Below are 21,269 nucleotides of genomic sequence, written 5' to 3'. Positions count from 1 at the left end.
GCCCCCCCCCCCCCATTTGATCCTGATTCATAAACATTTCTTTAGGTTTGGGAGGGGTTTTTTGTAGTTTTTACTTTAATGGACCAAGGAATGAACTTGTCATCCCACAACAGAATATGATTTAATTGATCTGACTTGGTGAACTGTGAGCAGCCCAGGACAAAAAAATGTGTGTGACAATGAACTGAGTACTCCTAGATTACTTTTGGTTTACATTTCCAGGTTTGTCTACTGTTTTCTCAAGTTAAAACATTGTAACTGATACTCAAAACATACGTACTCACCAAAACATATTTTGCTTTCTATTACACACAAAAGTCCAATAAAGGTAAGTATCTAGCAATGGAAACAGTGGGTATCGCTCCCCAGGAAAGAGCATTTCTCCTACAGCCAGGGAATGTGGAAGTTTTCATTATTTTTATTTCAGTCATTATGAAGTATGTGCTTTTTACAAAAAACAAGTTCCAAAATACCATGTGATGCATCTAAACTAAGACCCTCTGAAGGTGCCAAGCCTTTCACACACAAAGAGAATATGTACCAGTTTGCAGAATTACATACAGCTCTCAGCTTGAACTATTCTGTCACTAACATTCAGACTCCAAAACCAGGTTGTGACCCTTGTTAGACTTTCTGAAGCTCTTTAAATGTCACACAACTAAAGCACCAGGAGCTGAGATTCTATGAAAGTATTGGAATAGCCTCTGAACTTGATTAAACTGCTACTTCCCCATGCAAGTGAGCCACATGAGATGGGATGAAGAGGCATAGCCCTGGTACCCAAAACCATTCTGTCTCACCAACTATGGAGATAGCCCACTGCCCTGTTCTCTCAGATGTAGAACATTTTTCCCTACTCCTTCTCCATTGATTTTTCTTAATCCTGCAATTTTTGGTGGCTAGTTTCTTGGGATGCCCCTTGTGTAAAAGAGATCCTAAACCCAAGGAACATATTTTTCTAGGTTACTCTCTCCCCACTCCATTTGATGGCTTTCCTTAGGCTCATACAACCCTGTCCAGACCCCTCCAAAATAAGTGACAGACTTTGCCTGATTTCAGCCAGTTTTGGAGAGAAGGCACAGAGTGAAGAAGGACTCCTAACCTTTTTCCAGGCCCTTCTCTGTCCCTAGCAGGGGGCTTTCCTGACTGCAGGGTATGAAACGTTCGAAGTACAGCCTACGAAGCCAAAAAGTATCATACAAAAAAAAAAGATCCAAACCCAAACTATTTCATACAGACAAAAAGTTTAACGAGTAGCAGGCACAAACTGCAGTTGTCAGGTTGAGCAGTGCCATGGCCAGCACCAGGCAGCTCCCAACTGCTGGACAAGGCTTCAACATGAATAAAGGCTGGATGTTAAACTGATAAGGCTACCTTAGAAATTTACCTGCAGCATCTCATTTGGTTGATTTCTCAACCAAGGTTTAGGGGTTTGATCCTCAAACCTCTCCACTTGGGATGGTTCAGTAACAGAAAGCAGTAAGGAATGGCCTATTCACTGAAAGGACCTGATCATGGAAGGAAACACAACAGACTCCAGGTTGCTCTCACTGCAGTGCCAGCCTGTGGCGTGACAGGCAGAGAGCTCTGCAGTTACTAACAGCTATTGTCTTACTGCTTAAAATCATGGGTTTGGAGCAAGCCTGCCTGGTGCTTGAAAGAAGAGCAGGACAGGGCTACTGGTGAGTGAGAGATCTGCTTTTAAGACACATCCCTGCCCAAGGGAGAAAAAAAAAGGGGGAGTGGGGTGATGATGATGGGAGGGAGAAGCAGAGCACAGTGATGGGAAGGAAACATATGACATTAAAGACATAACACAATTTCCACAGAGACAAATCAATTAAAAAAAAAAAAGTGATTTCAAGAGACCTAAATATCCTCCTGGTAATGAAAGGAAAAGGCAGTGTGTTATATTGAAAAACAAGTCTAATAAACAGTAACTTCATTATACGGTGCATCATTAGCTAGCAAAAATCTTCACAGGCTACAAACAGAACAAAATGTTTCTGCTTTTTCTTTTTAAAATGCTCAAAGCTCACTAATGTGCCACAACTCTTGTAAGAGACAAGACCACACAGTAAGACTTAGATCTTCAAAGGCATTGAGGAGGCTGTGGGAGCTCTGGGTCTCTCAGCAGCAGCCCTTACAGTTCTGCCTGGCAAGGCTTAATACGAATTTATGAATTTACTATCAACTTACTATGGTGCACAGCTGGTCACTCTTGGTGACAAGCAGGTCTTGCAGTCCTCCAGAGAAGTACATAGCTTAGCATCTTGTTCACCCCAGAAGAAGCTCTAGAATACTACCAGGAGGCTGTCAGTGTCTTGGTAAACCTCAGGCAGACGCAAGCCTTCTCCTTGCATCCTGACCCTGGCTGGCTATCTGCTTGGGAAGCTGCTACCTCATGTAGCAAGACTTTGCTCCTGAGCACCAACGCTCTGGCTACCCGGGCTGAACAGGCTCCCAAGGCAAGGAAAGGCTGAGCAAGGCCTCCCAGGTGCTAAAGGCAGTTCCTTTGTGCCTGAGACAGATGAGGACAAACAAGCTCTGAGAGACAATGAATTATGAGGGCAATATAAAAAGGCTGCTGATAATTTGGCCCTGAACATCTGTTTACTGTGTAACAGCTATTTACAGAAACATGCTAAGTGGCACTCTCCTGAAGTTTGTTTTATTTGATTACTCTGTTTCCTGGCTCAGGTTTGGTAGATCAGCTCTCCCAGACCAGTGGAGGTGGTTAGAATCACCTGAAAACCAGTCTCCTTTTCTGCTCTGATGTATGGTCTCAGCCTAACCTTTTGCTGGAAGGGTGTGTATTAGAACACCTGAACTGTATTTATTTCACTTTCTATGTTGCTAACTGTGAGCAGAACTGTTTTCTTTGTGAGTCCAAAATAACCCCTGCTGAAGCCAAAACAGAGGATGTGATTTGGCCTTAGTGTATTTCTCTGCGTTATTAAAATCCTGGTGTTCCTTTCTCCTGCTCTGTTTAAGATCAAATTGATGTTTACCTTCCCACATCTCCACAGCTAACTAAATAGTAATAAAACAAAATGGACACACAATAGTTAATGTGAACGAGCCATGGCTTGAAATAGCAGGTAACAGATGGAGACAAAAGACAGTGACTATCCTGACGCTTCTATCTTTAAATGTTTGTTTATGCTAAAAATACGCTTCAGCCTGGCGAGGTTGTCTTTGCATACCACCTTTGCTGTAAACTTAACCTATACGTCAGAACCACCCCCAGCCCAAAGCCAAACACTGCAGACATGTTTGCAATCATCAGGAGTTCTGCTATCAGAACCTGTAAGACTGGGTTTAAGATTAAAAACCCCAAACAAACCAAACCCAGAACTAACATAGTTTCCAGAATTTTACTTTCTAACTCCATTCAGAGTGTCTGTCTGCTTCCCATTGATGCCAAAGACGACATTCCCATGTAGGTGGGTGCGAGTCCTATCCCCACCAGTGGGCTGAGGCCCAGGAGTGCAGATCTCTGAGGCCTTTTGCCTGGGGAAGGATCCTGGACCCTGTTGCATGAATATCACTCGTAAGCCAAGGGTGAAATCCTGACATAGAGATCAGTGCCACCACGTGCATAAAATAAACCTCCTACAATGCCACTGATGGTTCCGCTTACGCCTCTTATACCAAGGTATTAACTATCTTAGTTTAGACTGTATTTTTATACCACTGTGCAAAAGTATGATGGATAATTCTGGAATAAAAGGGCTGGCTTGGAAAATGTCACTGGAGATGCACACTTGCATGCAGATTTTGCCGTCTTTCCAAAACAGGCATCAACTTTACCTTTCTTTAATATCTACGTTATATACACACCACAGGCTCAATTTTCCCATATTGGTGCTTCTCTTCATGCTCGAACTCCTTACATCTACAGAGTCCCTGAAGAAGCAAAACAGTTTTTCCTGATACTGAACATAATGTATGGGATTCTTCCCCAGCTGTTGGCTTACAGATGTGTCAACAAGCCAGAGTTTTTTATGAAACCAAAACAAGAAGAAAAAACAGACTAGCACAACTGTTTTCAGCTCCTCGTTCTGGCTGCGTATATACCGGGGTTGGGATGCAACCGAACTGCTCCACTGGAAGCGGAATGAAGTGTGTGAGATGTGTAAATCTGCACAGTTGTGTAAAGTTGCACGGTCTGTTTTGTTTATCCTACTCGAAAAGGGAAATAAAGACAACTGCCTTCAGCACCACTTCTCAACATCTTGACTTTGCGCTGCAGCAGAGCTGCTGGTTCCCATGGCTATTTTTGAGTAAGCTGCTTTGACAGTTTTAGAAATACTGCACGAAGTTAAATAATAATAATGATGTCAGTGTTTAGCCTCCACACCCTGAAGAGTATCAGTGGCAGCAATCCCTACGCAGAGCTACTGTAGAATGGGAAGGTCGTTTTGAGGTGTGAAAAATTAACATACATAACTCTGTCACATGCACATCTTTTATTTGTCAAAAAGTATGTCTTGTGGGTCAGCCTTGTTAAAAATCCCAAGAAATCTCTTTAAGAAGCAATCAACTCTTACGGTAAGACTCCATATATGATAAGCAAATCATATAGTTTTGTTAATTCTTTTAAGGATTCACCTCTGCAAGGACTGCTCATCTGCTTGAAGTTAAGCATGTGCTTAACTAGTTTAACTAGCTCCTCTGAACTGGGCCTGGGGGCTTGTTACCTCGGGCAGGTGGGCCTTACACTGAAGAATGCAGTTTCAGAGAGGGGTTTTGGTTCTTCTCTGCGGCTACTTTTGCTAATGCTGTTGGTCCTAAACAAGTAGCAGCAAATACAGTGACCTTGGTTTGTTGGTTTATGTTTCTGTTTGCAATTACAACTATTTCTATGCCTTCTATGTGTATTTACACTAAAAGCAGTACACTTAAGTGCCTTTCTCACAGGTGAAATTAGCTGATACATTTTAACTGGAAACACGCTATTTGGGAATGTTGACTTTTGGGTGTTTTGATTTGAAGACTCTTCTTTTTAAACCTAATCAGTAATGAGACAGGATCAGCTCATGTACATGCATGTTGCACCCCGTGCAAGGGGACTTTGAGAGCAGCAAGAAACTCATGCTGTAAGGCTCCTGCTGCACGCTGAGCTGTGCTTCACAGCAGTGCTCAAAGAGAGACCCCAGGTTTCATACCTCCAGCCAAAGGGGCCGGTCCAAGACAACCCCAACCCACCTCAGTCAGTGCCTCTTGGTGAAAGGGAGTTCAGCAATAATCCCCTCTGGCACCCAGCCTCCTGCCATGCTCACTAGAATTAGGGGTAGCTCCATCCCAGCACATCCTCCCGTGAAAACCAGCCCCAAGCTCTTGGGCTGTATCAGGAGATGCAGGCTCACAATCGAGTATCCGAGCCACCGGTGTCACTGCTCATGTTTTTAAAGAAGCTTTGAGTACATTCAAGGTGAATTTAATAACCTCCTGTTATCCAGAAAAGGCAAAGTACAGAAAAAATAAAGATCTCACCTGCACTTGTATCTATTATGGTCAACTCATGTTAACAGAATGTTTTGCTTTAATACTTGACTTACATTAATACCTCACATTATTACACGTATGAAGCCAAATATGACGCTAACTTAGTTGCTTACAACCTCAAACCTTACTCCCAATACACATTCCAATAAATTTATTCTGTAAAAACAATACATTTTTTTGTTTTCTTTTTTTCTTTCCTTTTTTGTTTTTTTGTTGTGGTTTTTTTTTTTAAGTTTTTTACAGTAAACTCATCAACTACAAACCTTGAATACGCAAAAGATGTTCCAAGGACAAGCATAACAAGGATTGATAAAACCAGACTAAATATGTTTTCACAATAAAAGCTGGCATAAAAATAAATAAAAATCTCTATTATCACAATAGCAACAATAATGTACACAGAGTAATGGATCTGGAATGCTTACTTACTAGTCTAGTTCTATTTCCAAACGGAAAAAAAAAAGCCAGAATGACAGCATCCTTTTTTAAGCCTTTCATTATTTAAAATTGATGTTTTCTTTTGGTTTCCCATAGGGTTCTATATCACAGTAAGCTTAAAAATGGAAAGCATCCAAATGAACGATTCCAAATTGTGTTGGCATTGGAAAAAATCCTTGTATTAATCTAAAGAAACACAAAAAGACTTTCACTAACTCCACATATAGGAACTAAGTCAGATAGTGTACATTACATCATGATTTTGAGAAGTATTAAGAGTATAACTAGCTAGGTACTTCTAATAAGGAAAGGTATTTTATTACATTATTGAACTTGGCGGTGATCTCAACTGAAGAATTTTTCTTTTATGTTGTAAACTGATCAAAAATCAAGAAAGTATGGATATAGGGAAATCTAAACTTATGTTTGTACGTGGAAGATATCGTAGGATTGGATGGAGGGGACTAATTTCTAAGTTTTACTCGTTTTTAAAAAATGCTGATTTAGAATGATATAATTTGGAGTTACACCTTTTCTGCCTAGAAAAGGAATCGAGAACATGTTCAAGTATGCGGTATCTTCATAAACCTCAGCCACTGGTAAAGGGCAACTTCATGCAACCAAATAATATGAAAATCAAAAAGTAACCCTTAGAAAAAAGGGTAAAATGTCATTTCTGCAAACACAACAGATAGGAATGTGAATAATGTGCATACAAACTGGGATGCTGTTGATGATACTAATGAACAGATGTGGTGACTCATATCAAATCCAAGAATATTAGACAACCAAACATGTAACCTTCTTGTGTTTTCCCTTAATATTCAGCAGTCATTATGTTGGTTAAGTCTGAAAGAGAGAGAGAGAGAAAAAAGATACCACATTTAATGTAAGAAAAAGCATACTGCAACAAACATGATATAATTAATGTCTTACTGTCACACTTCAAAGGCACAGGCTCAAGGAACCACCTGGTCTGTTCCAAGAGAAATGTTTTTCTAGACAAAACTGCTTAGGCTACATCAACTAAACAGACCACTACAGAATAGTAAAGAACACAGTTTAAAAGCAAATGTTTAGGGCTTTATCCAAATAAGCAGCTCCAGTCACAGATGTGGTTGCTTTTTTGTTTTCCCCAATTGCTTCATTACGAATCTTCACACACAGCCACATTCTGCATTTTTCCACTACTCGAGATCCCTGCCAGGCCTTGTGCAGAAGCTCAGGCTCTGCTGGATCCCTGAGCGCCTTGTGAGGTTGAGAACAGCCTTGTGCTCAAACAAACACTCAGCAAGCATGAAGAAAACTGAACAGTTTTCCTAGCTAACAGATCGGAATGCTGCTTCTGAAAAGGACAGAGTGGAGTTGGCTTGGAATTCTCCGTAAGGCAATGACAGAAAAGGAAGAAACTCCCTCTTCGTGACTGAGTCAAGGTCAGCTCTTGCCTTCACTGACATCAGTGGGAACAGGATCACTGTCCTCATGTGATCATGGCAAATGTCTCCAAGTTTTGGTTTCTTCATATTAAGCAGAGATAGCAAAACTCATCAAAAGGCACAGGACACTGTTTTGTGCAGCAACATGCTGACATGCAAGGCTACATGCCTGTCTAACCCTGAGCAAGGCAGCCCTCTCCTCTGTAAAGAATTCTGAGTGTGAATGCTTGTCCACCCACACCCTGACAGACAGAAAGAAACACAACACAAGCAGGATGAAGGAATTAGTACTGTGATCATCCAAGGAAAAAAATGGTTGTCAAGGAGTAAGTGGGGGGTAAAGGTTAAATCCTCTGGGGAGATGGAATTTTCGTTTTACACAGGATCCAGAGGAGAATATGAAGACATTTTGACATCCCTGTGCTAGCAGTCTACTGCCTAAGCTCTCCTCCATGGCTGCAGCAGACACTGCTTCTCTATCCAAGAGGATAAGAGCATACAAGTGCCCACTTGGCAGCCTGGAATTCCAACCTGGTTGCTGCCGCTCTGAACTAACACAGAACTCTGTCTGTTCAGCGTGGTTCTTCTCTCCTGCGACAACAGGTTTGCAAACAGTAAGTAATGGAAACCTGCATTTGCGGTGTGGGAGGTCCTGGGACACCCTGACTAAGGACACATGATAATGGGTTATTACAAAGTGCTCCTGCATGTGATGATGGCTTACAGGAACAGCCTGAGCCATGCCTCCTCCCAAAGGTGTGACAACGTGCTGCTCAGAGTACCACCTTTCATCGACCCCTCTTCTGCTTAAGAGTCACTGAGATTATACTTACTGCTGCTTTGGAGACATGGCTTAGAAGGGTTCACTCATTGAAACAACTACAAGTGATTAGTCAATCAAACCACACCTTCTGCTAAAGTTCTTAATGACAGCTGCTACCCAGCCCTGATGGATGCTGGAACAGTCAGTTTGTGGGGTACCACTCCCAGCTCAAGTAAGGAAAGCTGTCCTTTTGGACTACGAAACCTTTGCACTTACTAACACCAACTCCCCTCTGGGCTAAAGCTGGAAGATTGGGTAGGCACCATTCTTATGTGGGGTGCTGGGAATATTAATCCTTCCACTCCCCAGTGTCTCATGGATACACCTATTGTGGCACAAGAAGGACAATAAAGGGCTGGGTAGCAAATAATCCTCTAGGATTTTCATGGTTCCCTGTGCCATCTTCCAGCATGACACACATTCTGTCTCTCAGGTGCCCCAGAAGTTGACAGTTCTCCCCTGATGCAGGCAGCCCCTGGGGCCACGCAGGGACTTTGGCTCCTTCCCCTACCCAGGCAACTCAGGCTCCCGCTGCTCAACAAGGCTGTGGCAGAGCTGAGCAGTTTCCATGGTCTCCATGGTTTCACATCTCTCCAGAAACAGATCAACTCTCATCATCTTTGAACAAGCTTTACTGTATGATTGGTGCAACATGTGCTACACTGACCAGTGCTACTGCACACAAAACAAAGAGCACAGAACCCAACTGATTCCAGTGAGGAATTTTCAGTCATCAAGAAAATTGAAGGATGGAGAACACAGAGAGAGGACATAAAGCTGTATTCACAAATTGCCTTGTTTTTTCTGGCACTTCCTCAACAGTGTCTGGCAACTGACTCAGCCACCTTGTACTATAAAAGCTCTTGCTGGATGGGCAGAAGGATAATTATTTACTTGCTCTGTATGATCATTGTTATCCCACGTTGATTTAAGATCAAAATGTTTACAGGATTCAAAGTACACAGAGGTGCAAAGAGTGTATTTCATCTACACCAGCTGCTTTAATCTCAACTTGCATTCAGACATTTATGTTTCTCCTGAGTTATGTCCCATGTGCCATTGTTTTAGCAGCGCTGTTATCCTGAGCTACGGGAAGGCAGCAGACAACACAACTCTTCATACCAGGGTATGCCACTGTTTGATTTTTACAGAGCAATTTCTACTCTGCAATGGTTCTGACACATTTTTACAAATGTTACCTTTTTTGGAGGGGTAGATTTTAACTCCAAATTGCAGAAAAATAATGAGACAGAAACACATACTCTGTTTTCCTTTTCTGGAAAGATGCCCACATAAACACTTTTACATTGAACAGAGCCCTAAATGCTCTGCTTTTAATGTTTGTTGTAAAACCCCAAACCTGTTACGCAGCCCAACCAATGTTATTCTTGAGAAGTAAAGAAGGAAGAGTGAAGGAACCAAACATCTCAAAACCACATCAGAAGGACACAGTGAACCTGTGTTTCTCTGGCCAATTTGGCCGTGACACTTGTCTTTCACAGCAGTAACTGGAATTGTTGCTACCCTGTAAGAACATCACAACAGAAAATATGTCCTGGACTCAGGCTGTTTTAAATATGTTCTCCCAATTGCAATAGTATCAGATGGCAGTAATTTTGGACCAGATTTTGATCCCCTTATTCATGCTGGCAAGCGGTCACCTCCACAAATAGATCCACTGACTCCCATGTTAGTAACTGATTGTCAGTGTGAGTAAAAAGATCACAGTCCTTTACCCCACTTTAATATTCAGGCTGTAGCAGGAGCAAAAAAAAAAGTATTTAATTTCCAACAAATCTACTATTTTTCAAAGACTCAGTAAAATCATTCACGTCCTGGAAGACAACCACATGCATCTGTACATGAAGGGAACACCTCATTTACCAACACAGGGTCTGGACTGTAACTAAAATAATGGCTACCAAAAGAAAAACTTGCCACATACCCTGAGTGCTGACCTTAACATTCAAATAGTCTCTAATAGGGCAGGGACTACAGGCAGCTTTCAAACGTCTTTATATGGGTATCCAAAGAGTAAAAGTAAAACGCAACTCAGGTGTTCATGATAAAGACTCCAAGTTATGCCAGCCAAGAACCAATGTACAAGTCACCAGAGATTCAAATGTGGAATGTAAATCTGCTGCCATGAATTCACTGGTTTACGAGCTGATTTTGTACCATAGAAAGTAAACAACACAGAGCCATGAATATTCCATTTCCACTGGAATATTCTGTTTATGTGGCATCTTGAGAAAGCCAAAACAATTCACTATTTAACAACAGAGGACTGTTGTGGGAATTTCTGTGACTCTTGAGCTCAGCAAGCTCTGGGATGGGCTGTCTTAACTAATATGCTATTAGTTAATTAGTATTAGATAATAAAACTCTGAGGTTAATGCTTTTCATTTTTCTGGGGAAGGAATCAGCCAAAGAGCAGCTGTAGGAGAAAGAGCTTGAGAAACACATAGTGGCAGGATGCAGTTCTTAACTGGCTGAGTCTGAGGAAGCTAATGCTCTTCTGCTGAGTTCCCGCAGTCCTCAAGAATAGTTGAGAAACTCAGAGATGGACTGAAGAAAAGAAAGCACCTCTGTCAACCCCAGGGATAAAAAAAATCACACGTTGAGCCTTTGAACAGTATGAAATTGGCTGCAAAAGTATCATAGCTTTGGAAGTGCTTTTATTTGCTCTGGGTTTGAGTCTTTAGGAAGCCATCGCTTCACATTTTCAAGCTCTCCTCTACCACCTGGAGGTTAGAAATTTCATTAAAAAATACAGGTGAAGATGCTCCTGCAATCATTTGGCTTCAGCCCTTCAAGCCCTTCATTACCATAACGCTGAGGGTAAGAATGCAATTAAAAGGCAAGGTTCCCTCTGATCTGAAGAGGGAAGCTATGTCTTCACCTTGCAGTCCGTAATAAATAAAAGCATAAAAGATAATGACTACCTCATTACTCGTAGTATTATTAAGAGAAAACTTCTTGTGTCCTGTAGGCAGCTCTCGCACGGTCAGAGACGCTGGAAGTGCAGAGCACAGGACCAAGGGCTCCCCGGGACACAGCCCGTGTGGAGCTGAGCCCTGCGCCTTCCACAGCCCTTACCACTACAGGCATCTTCTAAGCGGCCAGTCAAAACCAGGGGAACGAAACTCGCCCATCACGGGCTCTGCGCTCCCTTTTCTCTGCTCTCTTTGCCTCCATGGTACCTTTCTGAGAACTACTTTAACACACACGCTGCGCGGTGCGAGCGCGGGGCCGGCCCAGCCGCCTCCTGCTCCACGTTGGTGTGTTCCTGGCGCCACCTCACGGCCGGAGAAACGCCCTGAGCGCGATCCTCAGGCCGGAGAAGCGCTGGCTCCGTGTTTGTGCTGCGCTGGCGAGGAGGACGGAGCCCATCTCCACCCTGCGTGTTGGGGGCGCGGTGCTCTTCTCACAAGCTATTAAAGAGTCCATAATCGCATCCATGGTGGTGTCTGTTAGCCATACTTCTGAACTCATGCCTCCGAACAAGAGGCCCATACCCCAACTCTGCAGGCACGTGCTGGCCTTTCCCGACCTTCCTTCCCACAGAAAAGAAGTCCAATGGGCTGCAGGCGCTCAAGGCCTCCGGTGCGCTCCCAGCCTGGATGTCCGGCAGAACGTGGCTGCAGGACAGCAGCTCCGTGCCGCAGGAGGCCAGTGCGGACACACGCTGCGCGAATGGCTGTTCTGCTCCGACTGCAAACACCGTCTCATCGCTCCTTCCCCAAGCGCTTGCGCCTGATGAAGGCACCGGTTTTGAGAAGACACTGGTGTGGCTTTGAGGCTGCCCGGAGGTGGAGTGTCCCCTCCTGGTCCTAAAGAGAACTGCACCACCGACAAAACCTCCGAAGAAACACTGAGGAGCATTTACATGTGAAGTGCTGATTCTGGGGCAGAAATGCCCAAGATGAAATAACTGGATCAGGATGTGATTTCTCCAAACTTATCAGTGCTTATATGTCAGGCTGCCCTCAAAAGCACCTCTCCATCTCTTTTTAGTACATGCTACTAAACCTCCACCTTTCCCACGCTAAATGCATCCAAGATCTAGTTAAAGACTTTAACTCTAGTTGAAGTGTGCTGTGAAGCCCGAGTGCAGAAGTCAGAGCAGTGTCAATCCCTTGCATGGGTGTGACAATGCTGATTATATTTCCGTGGAGCTGGTGCTGGCAGGAAGGACAGACTGCTGGTATTTCAGCACAGAGTCTAAAATACCTGCACTCCTGAAAACGCTGAAGAGCAGCACCATGATGTTCCAGCACGCTGGACTCTGCCTCCAGGGCTTACAAGCATGGCACATACAGATGGAAGAGCTACATGAATGTCACCAGCCACAAAGCCAACATCCTATGTGACTTTTTAGCCACTGAGTTTGCAACTGACCAAACTCAGTAAGGATTTGGTCCTTACATGGAGAACATGACTGAAGTTCACAGCCGTATCCATCGTTGCTGATACAAACGCAGGAAACAAAGCAAGCTCTCATAGCAGCCTTCCAATATCTGAAGGGAACCTACAAGGCCTACAAGGAGAGGGACTCTTCATCAGGGACTGTAGTGACAGGGCAAGAGGTAATGGGCTTAAACTTAAACAGGGGAAGTTCAGGTTGGATATAAGGAAGTTCTTTCTTTACTGTGAGGGTGCTGAGGCACTGGAACAGGTTGCCCAAAGAAGTGCTAAATGCTCCATCCCTGGCAGTGTGGGATGGGCACTGGGCAACATGGTCTAGTGTGAGGCATCCCTGCCCATGGCAAGGGCGCTGGAACTAGATTATCTTAAGGTTTTTGCTCACTCAAACCATTCTATGACTCTGTGATTCTATGAAACTCTGCCACCTCAGATGGACCTTATAGCCTGTTTTCTCACTCAGATACCTATCTGAAGACATGAAAGCATCACAGGGTTCACCGGCCAGAATGTGGGCAACACGTGGACTATTCACTCGCCACGCTCCTCAGCCCCAGACTCACTGTGAGGTGCTGGGAAGGCACAGTCAGGCACAGCATCTCCTTGCATCAGTCACTGGCTTAAGGCAGTGGCTTATTCAGAGCAAATGGGAGAGGCTCAGGGCACGTTACCTTCCTGACCCTGCAAGCCACGTACCGAAGTCTTTTAAGGTGAAGAGCCACAAAACACACACGCTGTACCACAAAGAGACGGGGGAAAGGAAGCTCTGAGAGGAGTGTCTAAGCAGAAGATGAGAGCAGCTCCCCAGAGGTTGTTCTGTGAGAAAGGGTGGAGGCTGAGCCCGCAGCTGGGTGCTGAAGGCAGCCTGGCAATGTCAGAGAGAGCCTGTGCTGGCTGGCTTCCCCTCACACCTGGGGATTCGTGTCACTCAGCAGCTCCTGTGACAGCCCAGCCTGGCTGCTGGCCACGTGGCAGGGCCTTGGCATGGGAGCCACATGAGCACTGGTTCTGAGACGGAGCTGCAAGTGCTGGAGCAGGGAGGCTTGTGCTGCTCCAGTGTCTCAGAAATAGCAGCGGTTGTTAAAGGTGGCTGATGATTAACCAATTCCTATGCCAATTCGCCTGCTCAGCAGCCTTCCTTTCTGTTGTGGTCACAACAAAGTAATACTGACACGAACACACGACTGAAACAAACATCCAAGGAGATCGTATGAAGCTGCTCTGGAGCAGACAGTGTATCCCCTCCTTGGAAAGTCATCTCCCAAGGCAGGATCTGCCCTGAAACCTGTGGAATGCAGTCTGTAATGTGCACATAAACCCTCGTGAACTCCAGAGAAGTCAATGGGACTGCACAAATGTTAAACAAGTATGAAAGGATAAGCAGGCTCCCACTGTTTAGCGAGCCAAAAGGCATTATGCAAACAGTCTGACTCTGCTCTCACATCCATTTTGCATCATTCCAGCTCATGGTTTTGAATAGTTCCTCTCAGCTGACATCCATGCAAGTATTGGAACAAAAATAATGTGTATAGTATCTTTTCCTATTCAGTCACTTCACCAGAGCAAAATTTGTTCCAGTACGGGGACCAGTCCCATGTTTCTGTTCTAGACACATTCTGAGCACCAGAATGCAAGGTAAAAAGGTCTCATGTGGTATGCACAGGTCACTGCAATTGCCCTTCACCCCTGGCTCCACTGCCCCCCCATAGCAAACTGCGTGGGACGTGAATGACATTAAGAGAAGTTTACCCCTTCACTGGTTTTCTGCAAATCTGAAGAAGTGTTTCTTGTGTCATTGCCTGCGTCCCCAGCATCAGAGCTGCTCTTATTTTCTTCCTCTTTGCAGTCCTTATCATCTTCATCTCCAGGAGATTTCCGTGACTGCTTGGAGGATTTCTGCAATGACCAACAACAAAGTTAAAAAGTAAAAACCGAGCTTCAGTCATAGAAAAGCACTTTTCAAATGCATGCAGAATGCTGTCTGATCATCCCCGCTCAAGGTGAATACTGGGGAGGATACGTGGGGTGAAAGGTGTTTTTCAGGTGAAGGAGTTACTGCCATTGCTGAAACAAAAGGAGAAATTCTGTGTTCAACATAGGTTGGCGGCGCAATCGACTGTAAGACAGACACAGTAATAGGAGATGGGTATTAGTGTTGGGTCACCTGTAGGTTTTGTTAGTTAATGAAACAGATGGTGCCAGCTTGACAAAAGTTTTGATTAAACACAGAGATGTAAAATGAGAATAACATTAGCAGAGCTGCTATCCATACTTTTTTTAGTGCTGTCAGCTTTAATATATTAACATTAAAGCCATGTGGAACCAATACATCTTTTCTGCTCCCTTTATGTTATGCAATTCTACAGTACAAAAGGATAAATTGTGGCATTAAGCCACCATTTTCCTAATCCTCTGTTTGCCCAGAGTCTTCTGGAAAGAAGATGGTAGACCAGACCTGAATTTCTAATGTAAAACACACAAAGGGGGTGAAATTACTTAATACATTTTGTTCAGTGGGTGAACCACGAGAATTCCTGCTCTTCCCAAACTGAGCCTGGATCAGGCTGTTTACTTGCTTCTCATTTAATTTAGTTTTCACTTTCAGAGAAGAATAACATGAATGTGACTGAATGTGACTCTGCGACATTTCCCACATCTTTTTAAGCAAAGTACAAACTCAGAGGCACACACAGAACTGGAGGAGTGACTGTAATGTTGCTCCCTTTCACCCAGGTGACAGGTGAGAAGCGTACCTGAACCCAAAGGTGTCCCTATGCAAGGAACGACGTTCACCAGCCATTATGAGACAGTCTGAGACACGTTACTCTTAGCTTCCTCATCTGACCTGTTACTTAGACATTAACAGGGCTGGTAGGTACTACAGTGCAGGCCTTTCATCTACAAATTGAGCACCCTCCTCCCTGCTTAATTAGTCCTTCTTTCCCCCCATTCTGTATCCTGTGCTGAAGTATTTTACACTCAGATACAACAGGAGCAGTTGAGCACATCTGACCTACCGTATCTTTTAGCATGGCATCTGGGACACTCACACTGGAGAAGGAGAGGGAAGCTTGAATTCTCCTGGACAGGAACCAAACCTGAATTCATGTCTCCCAGGAGGCACACTCCTAAGGCTTGTTTTGCTCCTCATGGGGAAATACTTAGCTAAGACAACCAAACCAACCAATCCATCTTTGCCTGGAGCTTCTTTCCAGCCCTTATGAACTTCCCATACTTTCACCCCCTGCTCAAAGTGCGGGCAGTAGAACAGGACAGAGCATTTCAACTACTCTCTCACCAAGGCTGTCACAAAAGCAACAGCACTTCCCTTTACCTTTTTGAACACCATTGTTACAGTACTGCAATCAAAATGCTAAAGAAGAACGAACAGATTGCCATGGGGTGGACTGTATTCTAATTCTAAATGCACACTGGTGACAATGGAAAAACTCAGAAGACAACCTTTGAAGTGTAGGATTTTTTCCGTTTTGAGCCTGCTTTTTCATTCTTTCTTTTTCCTTTTCCATCCTCTTCTACCCGATCACCTTCCTCCTCACTGCTGGCATCTGCTGTATTTCCTCCTTCTCCTTCAGTTTCTGATGAGCTCTGTTGCTGAATTGCCTTTAAAATAACAATAATAACATAAACAGTAAAAACTCCCCACTAAAATCTATTACTTAATTTTTGTTCCATATTGAAGATAGAAATACTTGTAACAGGCAGCTTACACTTCAATCACTATAGTCAGGAAGAGCTCAGGTTATTCTTACAATTACCAAGAAAAAGGGCTGCAAGGGCAATTTTTTCAGACACCACTTGAAAGCAGTTATCACACACAGGTTCTGGGATAGCGTGTTCTGAAGGGGTTACACAGAAACAGAAGATCCAGTAACAAAAATGTGTTTGCCAGAGAACTAAGGGTTGCTCTGTGCAGAGACCTGGCCCTACTCTGGCCAAAACTATGGACAATTTTAGACTTTGGCTGCAATAGGAGAGACTTAGGAGAGAAGACGGCTGTTACAAACCGCCCCCAAAGGGCAAGATTCTGTGTTAGGAAGAAGCAAACACTGACCAGAAGGCTGAGAGCTCTTTGACAGTCCATCTCCCACAGACTATTCACTGGAGTTTTTTTTAAACCCCCAAGTGTATGCAAAACATCTGTAGGGCTGAAAACACGAAACAGGAACCGAAAGGGGCAGCAGCTTGCTTGCAGGTGGTCCGTAACTCTGGTTTGTAAGGTTTTGTGCTAATAATGTAATAGATGTTTGCCTTCTTTTGGAGGTGATTTCTGCCTTCAAAGGACCACATTTTTTTAATGAGAAAAGTTCTTTGGTTTTACCCAGCCCACCAACTATTCTCCCCCTCCAGCTTCACTGACTTTTTTGCTCCGGACATCCTACAGGGAGAGCTGTTGTACAGCGGCAGCTCCTATCTAGTAACAGCAGCTTAAACCTCCACCTTCTTACCCCTCACATCTTTGGCAGTGGTGTCCTACATGTTATACATTACCAATGTAAAAATCAAAACTGCAGTGACCTTACGGTCCATGTAAAATACACTGAACCTGCTATAAAAATAAACAACAGAAAGAAGTCAGAAATTATTCATGTTTATACTGCAGTAAATAAAACCTTCCATTTTTAATTCAACTAAATCTGCTGCAGAATTTTCCACTTCACCACCCCAGAATATCACAGAATGCAGAGGGCTCTGCAGTATGATTAAAGTTCAATTTGTCACAGACTGCAAAACCACAGTTGTCTTTACATTACACAATTACTAAAGCTGTGAAACTTCCGAGCACCACGAAAACCAGGATCTTCCACATCACTCATACCATGTTTACATTGACAAGAACTCCTCAGAGAAGAAAACAAGAACGATGAAGAATACAACTGAAAGTCATTTACCTGATATCCAGTAAACTTTACTCCAGGGTTGTTTTCTATTTCCCACAGGCCTTCATTAAATCCTTTTCGCTTGTTTGACTTCCCAAACTTATCTTTATATTCTTTATATGGGAAAAGGTCTTTGGGCCCCAGGAACGCACTGCATTTTAACAAAGGTAACATTCAAAAAAGGACTTAAATTCCTCCTCTTCAAAAAAGAACCACCCACCATTAACAGTGCTGATGTTTTTCCCTATTCTTTTGTTCATTCCACCATTTCTTTTCAGTTTTATTTATTTGTTTATTTATTTATTTTACACACTGGCTTTGAGTTACTGCTGTGAGTCTGATTTAATGCACTGGCTCACCATCCTGATGTTTGATGTTGCAAAATCATGCTGGGTCTCTCTAGAAACAACTAAACCAAATCTCATTTATTGTATTAACTACTGCTGGGAACTGGCACTGGAACAGTTTATGAAAGGGATTGTATGATGTAATTGCCTGCGATAGCAAGGGACCAAACTTCCAATCCTATGTGTTACAGATCCAGAAAGGCCTAGAAACACCATAGAAAAAGTTAAAGCACATGAGGAGTGCCTAGAACCCAAGAGCCAAAACTTACCCCTTGTACTAAGGGACAGAAAAGTAAGTGGCATTCACTATTATCTATACTGCCAGTAAGCCTGGGAGCTTCGTTCTTGGAGTAAGCCCCCCACTTGCTAGATTCTGTGCAAATACAATAAAAATGCTCTCTGTCCCAAAAATCTTATAATTTCATATAAGACAAGAAACAATGTGTGAATATAGGCAGATGAGTAACACAAGGAAACAATGAGACACACAGGGTGCTGTGGCTAAATTGTTTTTCAGACAGCACAGCAAAGGAGGGATTTTGTGCTCTGCTGCTGTGTAAGTCAGCTCTGCGCTGGGCCAACTAATGTCAGGCACAAGCACCACAACACAGGGAAAAATAATTACAAAAAGAAAGAAGAGTGGTGGTTTATACTCTTTCTTTCTACAGACTTCACAGTAGAAGTCTAACTTCTTATATAAAACTGAAGAAAGCATAATTTCCTTTTCACTGAGTATCTATATCCAGTGTGTTTACTCTGTTTACCCAGTATTACAGTACTGGCATGGCTAATTTAAGTTCAATTAAAAATAGTGAAGGCAAAAAACTCCTTTCATTCCCACATGGAAGATTCTATGTCACTAGTGACTGGAGATGAGCAAGTCACAGTGTCCTTCACTATAATCACTGTCCTACTTTCTTGATGATCTTTGCAATTAACATTAACTCTATGGTCTCCATTACCAGGGGATCGTGGAGCTCCACCATTTACAACACGTTTATTCTCATACACCACCACAGGGGTGGGAAGTTGCCCTTTTTTGTAGATGGGCTTCTGAGGCACACGGGTTTGCCCAAGGTCAAACTCAAACTGATAGCAGGATACAGAGGAAAACCCAAGTCTCTTCAGTCTCAGGCTAATATCTTAATCACAGGATCATATTCCTTCCTTGTTGTAAATGTTACTTCAGATTAATGCCCAATTTATGCCCTGATTCTTCCCAGCACTTATGAATGTGCAAAGTTTCATTCACTGAATTCATCCCACTGGCAAGAAGTTTGCCAGTACAGAGCCAACTGGTGGCTAAAGGCATCGGGTGACATATCTCACGGGAAAGAGCTTCCCTTCTCCTGACACAGGAGACAGAATGGTACTCACACTCAATTGTCTCATTGAGAAATATCTCAGTTATATAATTATAAAGCCAAGAAAGCTTTTCCACCTGAAAGCCAAACAGTGATTTCCAAACTAACAGATGTCTTGTTAATATTAAAGGTTCCAAAAAATTATCTTACCTGTGCTTTTGCTAATGCTAGACGTCTCCTTATTGCCAAAAATACAAACAGTTCTAACACAAATAACAGGAAAACCATATGAAACTTATCATGAGCTACCTATTTTAGCTCTTTTATGTACAGTAAACACTGAAAGACTGCCTACGTCTTTGTTTGAAACTCATCTATTGCCACTGGGAGGGTGTAACAGTTTCCACTGCCCTGCTATAAAACCAAGGAGCTCCAATCTGCAGCTCATTTTAACAGCTATGCTTTTTAAATTGTGAAGGTACCAACTACAAATTGTTTTCCTGTTTCAGATGTTACTATCAGACCATGGGCTAACAAAATCCAAACCAAAGAGATTACCAGTTTGGGATTCATTCGTTTCAGAATAAAAGTGGTCAGAGGTTTTTCTCAAAATATTTCTCAAGAAAAATTGTTCCCTTATGAAATAAAATTACATTTTGGTTTCTGATTTTAAAGCATCATATATTTACGTGAACTTCATTCTTTTTAGATTATTTTTGACAGTAGTAATAGATCACAATATAGTAAAGTATCACGTTGTTTCCTTACAGCAATAGGAAGACATACTTTAACTAGAGAGAGGCTATTTCAATCTTTATTAAACAGAAACTGCCTTTAAAGATTTTTTAAAATAAAATGGGATGTATGAGCTACGGGGTTCATGTTCTGGAATAATCCTAAAATTAAAAAATAAATACTAGAATTTTAATAAAGCTTCAAACCTCTAAAATGGAATTTAAAATGTAATTAGAATTTAATTTTTTAATTTTTCAATTTTTTAAGGAATTCTAGAAAACACGTTGCCTGCAAATAGGGAAGGAGAAGTTTTAAGATGTATTTCATGCAAGCTGGAAACTGTGATTTATTTTTTACTACCTCAAACATAGCTTAAAATAGAGACATGGACATTATAACTGTGAAACTGTAGTAATTACTATGAGACCTAACTTACCCTTTCTATTCTGATTCCTTTGTTTCCCTATGAGCTCATCCAGCTCAATTCTGCTGTCACTTCTGAGAGCTCCATCCTACAATATTACCAGCACAAATCTCACAGGAATACACACACCTTAAAGCTCTCTGAGGACTGGGTGAGACTCTGGGGTCTGCTTCCTTTCATTTTATGAATTACCAAGCAAGTTCTCACACAGGACACGAACCCAAATGTGTCTGAATACAACAACCTGACCTCTGCTATCAGGTACATCCAGGTGATAAAAATTTGCCCCTGCATCTGAATTCACATGATCCTTTAATAAATTCATGCCAAGACTTTTCTTTATGGTAAACACTGGCACTGCTTATTATTTATGCTTAGACCATGATATATCATCCATCCAGCAGTGTTCCCACCTACTGTCAGGTTTCACTTCCATGTGTTAATACAGGTTGGGCTCCTAGGACCTGTCTCCCAATGGCTTCAGCCAGGATTTGTTCCAATAAAATCAGTGGAGATGACATTAGCTGCAATGGAAGAAGTCAACTTCAAAGAAAAGATCATGTTCATTCACTTACGTTTCATGAGTCCCAAAAAAGAAGATGGGGTATTTATTTGCTGGAGGCTTCACGGCTCCTTCGGGGAGTTCATCAATCTGTGAGACAGAAATGGAGAAAGGATTATTCCCTAACGTGGTGTCCCTCATCCAAGAATCCCTACCAAGTCATGGCAGTGCTAGTGCACGTATCCCACAGCCCTGTGCTGGGTGAGGAAGGGAAGGCAGCTGCTGATTTTTCAGGCAGGCAGGTCACACAAAGCCAGCATGTGACAGAAACACTACCAGGAGGTGACAGAAGACCAAGGATCCGACAGCAAGTTTTAATGATTTCATGGGCATTATAATACACAAAGGCAATAAAATCAAGTCTGC

General features: G+C 42.8%; 2 protein-coding genes across 2 annotated transcripts in view; one reads left to right on the top strand and one right to left on the bottom strand.

Moving 5' to 3' along the window:
* The window catches only part of TM6SF1 (transmembrane 6 superfamily member 1), a gene marked incomplete at its 5' end in the record, with an annotated part of 9,226 nt that extends 4,775 nt beyond the window's left edge, over positions 1-4,451 (top strand). Inside the window, one exon of the mRNA XM_010021067.1 lies at positions 3,849-4,451. Within this exon, the coding sequence (XP_010019369.1) occupies positions 3,849-4,040 (192 nt within the window). The remainder of the gene's footprint in view (positions 1-3,848) is intronic.
* A 1,235-nt stretch (positions 4,452-5,686) lies between these two features.
* Positions 5,687-20,993, bottom strand: LOC104410805 (hepatoma-derived growth factor-related protein 3; the record flags this gene model as incomplete). Its single annotated transcript, XM_010021066.1, has 5 exons — positions 5,687-6,798; positions 14,383-14,529; positions 16,096-16,254; positions 17,544-17,682; positions 20,917-20,993. Coding segments are annotated over 5 exons (528 nt in total), but the record flags the coding sequence as incomplete, so codon positions are not given.
* Between the last annotated feature and the right edge of the window lie 276 nt (positions 20,994-21,269).

This window comes from Nestor notabilis, unplaced genomic scaffold (genome assembly GCF_000696875.1).
Source record: "Nestor notabilis isolate BGI_N333 unplaced genomic scaffold, ASM69687v1 scaffold22048, whole genome shotgun sequence".
In the NCBI taxonomy this organism is placed as follows: Eukaryota; Metazoa; Chordata; class Aves; order Psittaciformes; family Psittacidae; genus Nestor; species Nestor notabilis.
Note: the sequence above shows the minus strand (reverse complement) of the source record. Positions and strands in the feature narration are given on the sequence as shown.